The sequence below is a fragment of the Brachyistius frenatus genome, unplaced genomic scaffold, assembly GCF_029030835.1.
Source record: "Brachyistius frenatus isolate BFR_SWC_R1_liver_20210118 unplaced genomic scaffold, ASM2903083v1 Contig_4, whole genome shotgun sequence".
Taxonomy (NCBI): domain Eukaryota; kingdom Metazoa; phylum Chordata; class Actinopteri; family Embiotocidae; genus Brachyistius; species Brachyistius frenatus.
Window position 1 is genome coordinate 8,095,486 of NW_027210603.1, and position 8,875 is coordinate 8,104,360.

At 41.0% G+C, this 8,875-nt stretch overlaps 1 protein-coding gene across 2 annotated transcripts; it reads left to right on the forward strand.

The window, feature by feature from the left end:
- Window positions 1–317: 317 nt before the first annotated feature.
- On the forward strand, window positions 318–7,026 carry cxxc1b (CXXC finger protein 1b). Of its 2 annotated transcripts, none has more exons than XM_069713938.1 (14): window positions 318–545; window positions 1,450–1,565; window positions 1,658–1,758; window positions 1,840–1,976; window positions 2,446–2,613; window positions 2,741–2,881; window positions 2,998–3,105; window positions 3,245–3,423; window positions 4,283–4,490; window positions 4,669–4,779; window positions 4,895–4,944; window positions 5,041–5,137; window positions 5,295–5,447; window positions 6,625–7,026. In XM_069713938.1, the coding sequence occupies exons 1-14, from the start codon at window positions 543–545 to the stop codon at window positions 6,769–6,771; spliced, it is 1,719 nt and encodes a 572-aa protein (XP_069570039.1). In that variant the 5' UTR covers window positions 318–542; the 3' UTR covers window positions 6,772–7,026. The 2 variants fall into 2 exon arrangements, with proteins under 2 accessions (XP_069570039.1, XP_069570048.1); XM_069713947.1 differs by having other exon boundaries at window positions 319–545; window positions 2,446–2,601.
- The last annotated feature ends 1,849 nt before the right edge of the window (window positions 7,027–8,875 follow it).

Genomic DNA, 8,875 nt, shown 5'->3' on the forward strand with positions numbered 1-8,875 from the left:
GTGCATTTTATATTTTATATTTATATTTTTTACTGCTATTTACTGCTATTGTATTGCTTTTATATTATTCTATTCTATTCTAGTATTTTATTCTATTATTTCTATTATTATCTTATTGCTTCTGTATGCTGCTGTAGCGAAAAAAAATGTCCCCTCGGGGATTAATAAAGTAAATACCTACCTACCTACCTGGTGCATTTTCGTCGCAACTTGTAACAAATCCAGCAGGTGGCGCTCGTATAAAGTTTTGGGTTTAGCGGGCTACCAAAGAAGAAGACCGTCGACCAATGAAATTTACACGAGTAACGAGTTCAGCCAATTAAGAGCGAAGACATTTCCCTGTAAAACTTAGCACAGAGCTAGCTATCGAGCTAAAGCGTCACTGTCTCGTTTAATTGGTCGCTGTTTTGCTATAGCTTTTTTTTTTTTTTTTTTTTTTTTTTTTTTTTTTTTTTTTTTTTTTTTTTTTTTTTTTTTTTTTTTTTTTTTTTTTTTTTTTTTTTTTTTTTTTACATCAAGCAACAATTGTGCGATCTTACAAAATGGTGAGTTTTAGGAAAACTATCTCATTTTCTGTCGTAGCCACGATTTGGAAAAGTTTCCTCATTGAATTGGGCCCAATCGGTTACAGAGCCGTTCACGTCCGAGAAGAGGATGTTGTGAAGTTAACAGTATTTTATTTTTAGTTACGTATGCTCCCAGTAAATGTTGAGTAATATAAATTAACCTCTAAACTACTAACTTTGCGTTTATTTGGTCCAACACGTGAAACTAGCTGACAGACGGTCGTTGGGAGTGTCAGGTCAGCTGATGCTAACTGCCGCGCGAGCTAACTCGAGCTCACGCAGTCGGTTGTTTGTGTGTAAACAAAAGGTTGTTTATGTCGGACGTGATACACGAAGTCTGCCTTTAACCCGGGTACTACTGGGCCCAGTAGGAAGCACTACTCTTCTGTATGTGAGGGTTTTACTTACAGCTATTATAGACGTAGTAAAGTTCAGCAAAAGTTGTTTACAGCCCGGATCTGTTTTTTTTTTTTTTTTCTTTCTTTCTTCAATTAACGTAATTGTGTGATCACAATCAAATGCTGTCACTTCTTCCTCAGTCCATTCTTGATGCCAGAAAGAGAGTTTATGATGCGACATGTGGTCATTTTGCCACAACTGACCTGAGTCTATTTCACTGTATTGGAGAATAGTGTGTTGATTAAGCACTATTGATATTCAAAGTTAACAATCCCCAGTTGCTGAGCATTGGACTGCACAAAACAGCAGAGCAGCTCCTCGAAGTGGTGCTAAGTGGCTTGCTGCTAAACACAACAGGTGCTTTAAAAGTCCACATTGAGCCTACTGCTTTCCAGGAGGAAATACCCTGCAGCCCAGCGGTTAGTTATCATCAGCGTAAGTCTAACTTCATCAGTTGTAATGTGGCTTCTGGTTGTATGTGCAGGACAGCGAAATGTCTGACGTTGACCCTATACCGGGACCTGAGACCAGCAGTATGGAGGGCGAGAACGCTCCACTTTACTGTATTTGTCGGAAACCAGACATCAACTGCTTCATGATGTGAGTTCACGGCACCACTGCGGTTCAGTTTCTGTGGCTGCATGCAGCAATGCTACACACTTGGGTTTTCTTTTTGCTTCTCCCGCTGACAGAGGCTGTGACAACTGCAATGAGTGGTTCCATGGCCACTGCATTAACATCACCGAGAAGATGGCGAAGGCAATCCAGGAATGGTACTGCATGAGATGCAGAGGTAATGACGAATTCTTCCTTTTATCACAGTATTTCCTCCTTTTGTATAGTAAGTTAACAAGAATATATTTTTGGTCACCAGATGAAAACTGCTTATTGGAAGTAAAGTACAGATCAAAGAAAAACCGTGACAAGGATTCTGACCCTGACAGATCTGACAGACAGTACAGCACCCCAAGCACTCCTGACTATAGGAGTGAGAGGCGACGTGGGTCCAAAGTAAGAATTATTATTATTATTATGAGCAATAAACAGCAGGGACATGAATGTGTCAAGTGTTCTAAATATAAGTCAAGTCAGTTTATTTATAAGGCCCATTTATACACAACATAGCTTGAACAAAAGCACATCAGGCAAAAGTTAGATAAATCAGACAGACTTCAAATAATTAAGCAATTCAAACCAAATGAATCAATAAAACAAATAAATTAAGAACAACATACGAGGATATGCATTGGCATTAGCCAATACAAAAAAAAAAACAACCAAAAAGTGCGACTTAATTTGAAAGTACAAGCTCAGTGTTGTACGGAGCAAAATTGCAGAAGCTTTTTGCAGTGAGTCACACACACAATAAACAATAGGCTTGATTTTAATGGCGCCACTACCCATTATTTAACATTAGATGAGTGTATGAGATACATATTACACATTGGCCTCTTATTGTCCATCGTTTAATTTTGTTCAGGTGAAGCGGTCGGTCCGTATGTGTGGGGAATGTGAGCCCTGCAGACAAACGGAGGACTGTGCCCAGTGTGACTTCTGCAAGGACATGAAGAAGTTTGGAGGCCCCAACAAAATCAGACAGAAGTGCAGATTCAGGCAGTGTGAAGTTCGAGCCAGGGTAAGTCACAAGGTAGATTACGGCGTGTGAAAACAACGCATCATGTTTACAGTATCTTGCAATAAAACCAGCTGAAAACGTGACGTCGACTGTAAAATCAGAAAGAGAAAAAAACGTTTGTTTGGTTTTTTTCATGCAGAAAATGCTGCGTGTGAAAGAAGAGGAGTTATCTTTACGAGAAAGAAGAGAAAACCACAGACGGAGGCGATACTCGGACGACTATGACAGCGAAGCAGATCTCTACCGGCAGTACAAGGCAGCAGGACTTGACGACAACATGGTACACTTGATCGTATATAAGCTCGCTCATTTTAAAAGAAATCAATCTGCAGCTGAAACAATTGATCAGAAGGTCATGTATGATGTTGAGTAATGTGCTGCTCTCCTCTGATACAGGCCTGGGCTACTGATGACGATGACGAGGTGCCTTTCAGTCCTGTAATGCGGAAGAAAGCTGTAAAGGTGAAGCACGTCAAGAGGCGAGAAAAGAAGTTTGACAAGAAAGTAAGACTCGTTTCCTCATGGACTGCCATTAATATTTGAAGTGCTGCGAGGTGTTAACATTAGAAATGGAAGTAATATCTGTGGTAACATCGGTTCTTCTGCTGGCATCTTTCTTTTTTTTTTTTTTTAACCCATTTAGAAGGAGTCACGCCGCCACAAGCAGAAACAGAAGCACAAAGACAGAAGCAGACACAGTGAGAAGGGGGATCTGCGGGACAGCGGAGGGATGCGTCAGTGTCTGGGGCCGACCTGTATGGAGGCAGCAAGACCCACCTCCAAGTACTGCTCTGAGGACTGTGGCATGAAGCTCGCTACCAAGTAAGACCGCTCACACGTCACCTGTCATGCATTAGCAAATTAACCTTTGTATTTTCTGCTGCTCATGACGGACTTTTTTTTTTTAAAACTTCCTAAAACATTTTCTTTTAAACCTATGCTTGCTTGGTATAAATGCGTGTTGAAAAACTGTTTGCTTCTTCCAATATCCCCTGGATGCATTCAGATAACAGGACAATTGCTAATCCTAGTGCTCCAAGGTTTAAATGCTGGTAAAGTGTTTCACTAAGTGGATTTTTTTTTTTTTTTTGTCATGTTTTGTTTATGACTTTTGTTGGAAATTTATCATTTATAATTGGCACTATGCATTCCTCTGCTTATCAGTTTGATTGTGTTTCAGCAGCTTGTGTTTACCACTCCAGGAAGTAGTCCGAAACCCAAAATGGGTCACGGTTAGTAGGCTTATAAAAGTAAAAACAACATTATATTGCATATTATTTGAAATTCAATTCAAATGATATTTTTCCTTTTGAGAAGGCGGAGTGATATTTCGAGTAATGAGCAGGGTGTGCTTTATGGTGATGTTCAGTTGACCAATCAGATCTCAGGGTCGAAACCACATGTTGTATAATTACCCTCAATGCCACCTTACTGAAGGGGAAGGCTTAGCCAATAACAAATGTTTCTGGAAAGTATTTATAATGTCACTGACAAGGCACAGTTTAAGATTTTTTTTTCTTTCTTTCTGCATCTCAATGACAAATATAAATATAGACTTTTGTCATCGATGAACACTGAGTCAACTTTTTTGGGGGGGCAGCGCTATAGTTAACTAACTGTAAATTCTGACCACGCTGAGTTTTGTTTGTACTGGAATCTTTGTGTGTGTGTCGACCCACAGCCGCATCTACGAGATCCTCCCTCAGCGCATCCAGCAGTGGCAGCAGAGTCCCTGCATCGCTGAGGAGCACGGTAAGAAGCAGCTGGAGCGCATCCGCCGGGAACAGCAGAACGCCCGGATGCGCCTCAACGAGATGGAGCGACGCTTCCACGAACTGGAGGGCATCATCGCCAAGGCCAAGCAGCAGGCGGTTCAGCAGGACGAGGAGGTGAGCCGGCAGCAGCCCCCCCCCCAATCAGCTGCTCATCCAGTCACACTGCTTCTTGTGTTACAACTGCTTTTCCATTGTTCCCTGTCAGACCTGAAACTGAAATGTCAGACATTTCATGTTTGTGTGAAGCTGCAGAAGAAGTGCAGAGCAAAATTGCTTTGGTGTCTGTTTGCAGGTGAATGAAGGCGACAGCGAGGACACAGACCTGCAGATTTTCTGTGTGTCCTGTAGTCACCCCATCAATCCGAAAGTGGCGCTTAGACATATGGAGAGATGTTACGCAAAGGTGAATATGCCTTTCGTTTCCTTTCCCACAGCTAAGCATGAGGGTATACGGGATATACACAGAGAAAAGCACATTGTCCTTCAAACACTTATTTGTCTAATGATTATCTTCACAGTATGAGAGTCAGACTTCCTTTGGCTCCATGTACCCCACAAGAATAGAGGGGTAAGAATTATTATTATTTTTTTTTTTTTAAATCTAACATTTTAGAGCAATTCTCTGTAGTTTGGCTGCTTTACTAATGACTTCTCTTTCTTGCAGTGCAACCAGACTCTTCTGTGATGTGTACAACCCCCAAAGCAAGACGTATTGCAAGAGGCTTCAGGTTTTGTGTCCAGAGCACTCTAGAGATCCCAAGGTCAGTGGGCCCTCTTTAGCCATTTATTAAGCCTCCTGTAAATGGTTCCTTTTTAAAAAAAAAAAAAATAAAAAAAAAAACCTTCCAACTTGGTATACAACTTGCTTGTTTGTGTAGAGGTTTACTTTTTTTTTTGTTTCTGTTTTTTGTGGTCCAGATTCAGGGAGACGAGGTGTGCGGATGCCCTCTGGTGAAGAATGTGTTTGAGCTAACAGGAGATTACTGCAGAGTCTCGAAGAGGAAGTGCAACAAACATTACAACTGGGAAAAGCTTAGAAGAGCTGAAGTGGACTTGGAGCGAGTCAGGGTGGTAAGTCAAACTTCATGACTGCTCCGATGGTTTGTTCATTTGAAATTCTGCAGTTTGGCCGCCAAAGAAAATTCCTCATCTCACGAATCAGACGTGGGGAGGGTTCCAGTTGTTACTTGATAGTATAGGCGTTTTTAAACCAAACGGGTGTAGGGACTCCCGAAGAGAAAGTAGCCACTAGGAAACTCCCTGAAAACAAAATACCTTTTTTAGTCTTTTTTTTCTGTTTGCATTCCACCAATAGGAATGCTGAAATTCTGTAAGCTGGCGACATTTCTTCTGTACCACATGTCTGTGTTAAATTTTTCTTTTCTTTTTTTTAAGGCAAACGATAAAGAAATAGTTTGGATTGTTCAAAGTAGGGTTGTATGAGGTACTTTCACAGTCGGTGTATTACCTGCAGTCGATGGGGGTCAGCGTGTCCTGCAGCTAGCTGTACCAGCACAGAAGCTGTACTGTACTGCCGCTGACGTGGTCAGCAACAAAACGTACAAACTTATTATAGATGACTAAACAACAGCCCAAGTAAAAAAAAAAAAAAAAAAATCATCATTTCAAGTGTATGCTATATTTGAGATATTGACACTGACAGCTCTTTTTAGGGAGGAACTGAACCCGTTTATAGCAGTCTCTTCAAGCCACCAGACTCCCTTGACAAAACAGTTATTTTACCTCTGATATGGGATTTGCTTGTCTACGGCTGCCTCAATCAATTATGTTATTATGTGTGTTGGACTTTGGTGTTAAATCCAATTAAAACACCACCATATTCACACAGTGTGACTTTCCTATCGAGGCAGCGTTCAACTAGCAGCTCCTGCATTCTGCAATGTAAAATTACTGTTTTTGTCAAGTGAGTCTGGTGGATATGAAGAGCGCTGTCTGACAGACAATTATGGTGGGAACCAATCACCGTATGCTAAACGTCACTATAGTTCCTCTTGTACTGGGTCACAAGTACCTGCCCTGAAGTAGGAGTTAATAAAATCCCCTAAAATGGTCACAAAAAAAGGGGGCTACTTCCTCCAAAAGTTCTTTAAAGCTGTGAAAATCCAGTTTGTCTCTTTGCTCTCAACCAACAATGACTAAATAATCGGACTCTCTGGTGCTAAATAATTCAAACATTAATCAGACCCATTCTTTGAGACTAACCTTTTTCTTTTTTCCCTCCACACAGTGGTACAAGCTGGACGAGCTCTTTGAACAGGAGCGTAACGTCAGGACTGCGATGACCAACAGAGCTGGTCTGCTCGCTCTCATGCTGCACCAAACTATTCAGCACGACCCCTTGACGACCGACCTCCGTAGCAACAAGGATAGGTAGTCAACTTAGTCTGCTTCAGGTCTTTGAATCTGTGGATCACTGTACAAATTAGGAGATTTTGAGTGTTCAGGATATAAAATAAAGATCAATTTGATGGAACTGATTTTTTTAACTAGATTATTTTAAAATGTGTATAATATATATTTTCCTGAGTGGTAGATAAATTAGTGCCGATTTGAAACCTGCTGTTTTTGGTATTTTCACCCTGAATAAACACTTAAAACATGCTGCAGACAAGTTGTATGTCTGTTACAATGATGTGTAATTTGTTCCCCATCACTTCTGAATGACTTCTACTTTGTTGTCAAAAATACAGATAAACTAAGAATCTGTATGTGGTGTGAGCTGACAAATAAGTAAGCCCATTTTTTTATTGGTCCATCCTTCACTTCATGTAGAGTAGTGCAGTACACCAGAACAATTACTGCCGACTTCAGTGGAAGTAAAATGGTTACATGAGAATGAGTGAATATAAGGCTGAGACAGAACGGTGATATTGCAGAGTAGAGTACCGATATGCCGTTAAGATACACTTGACTGATTTTTACCACAAAAATTTGAAGTTGTAAAAAAAAAAAAAAAAAACCTAAGTGCACTCCTCAAACTTTATACAATATACAGTGGTGTGAAAAAGTGTTTGCCCCCTTCCTGATTTCTTTTTTTTTTTTGCATGTTTGTCACACTTAAATGCTTCAGATCATCAAACAAATTTAAATATTAGTCAAAGATAACACAAGATGCAGTTTTTAAGTGAAGGTTTTTATTATTAAGGGAGAAAAAAAAAATCCAAACCCACATGGCCCTGTGTGAAAAAGTGTTTGCCCCCTAAACCTAATAACTGGTTGGGCCACCCTTAGCAGCAACAACTGCAATCAAGTGTTTGCGATAACTTGCAATGAGTCTTTTACAGCTGTGGAGGAATTCTGGCCCACTCATCTTTGCAGAGTTGTTGTAATTCAGCCACATTGGAGGGTTTTCCAGCAGGAACCACCTTTCTAAGGTCATGCCACAGCATCTCAATAGGATTCAGGTCAGGACTTTGACGAGGCCACGCCAAAGTCTTCATTTTGTTTTTCTTCAGCCATTCAGAGGTGGACTTGCTGGTGTGTTTTAGATCATTGTCCTGCTGCAGAACTCAAGCTGGCTTCAGCTTGAGGTCACGAACAGATGACCAGACATTCTCCTTCAGGATTTGTTGGTAGACGGTAGAATTCATGGTTCCATTTATCACAGCAAGTCTTCCAGGTCCTGAAGCAGCAAAACAGCCCCAGACCATCACACTACCACCACCATATTTTACTGTTGGTGTGATGTTCTTTTTCTGAAATGCGGTGTTACTTTTACGCCAGATGTAATGAGACACTCCTTCCAAAAAGTTCAACTTTTGTCTCGTCAGTCCACAGAGTATTTTCCCAAAAGTCTTGGAGATCATCAAGATGTTTTCTGGCAAAAATGAGACGAGCCTTAATGTTATTTTTGCTCAGCGGTGGTTTTGGTCTTGGAACTCTGCCATGCGGGCCATTTTTGCTGAGTCTCTTTCTTATGGTGGAGTCATGAACACTGACCTTAACTGAGGCAAGTGAGGCCTGCGGTTCTTTGGATGTTGTCGTGGGGTCTTTTGTGACCTCTCGGATGAGTCGTCGCTGCGCTCTCGGGGTAATTTTGGTCGGCCGGCCACTCCTGGGAAGGTTCACCACTGTTCCATGTTTTCTCCATTTGTGGATAATGGCTCTCACTGTGGTTCGCTGGAGTCCCAAAGCTTTAGAAATGGCTTTAGAACCTTTTCCACACTGATAGATCTCAATTACTCTCTTTCTCATTTGTTCCTGAATTTCTTTGGATCTCGGCATGATGTCTATCTTTTGAGGATCTTTTGGTCGACTTCACTTTGTCAGGCAGGTCCTATTTCAGTGATTTCTTGATTGAGAACAGGTGTGTCAGTAATCAGGCCTGGGTGTGGCTAGAGAAATTGAACTCAGGTGTGATAAACCACAGTTAAGTTATGTTTTAACAGGAGGGCGCAAACACTTTTTCACACAGGGCCATGTGGGTTTGGATTTTTTTTCTCCCTTAATAATAAAAACCTTCATTTAAAAACTGCATT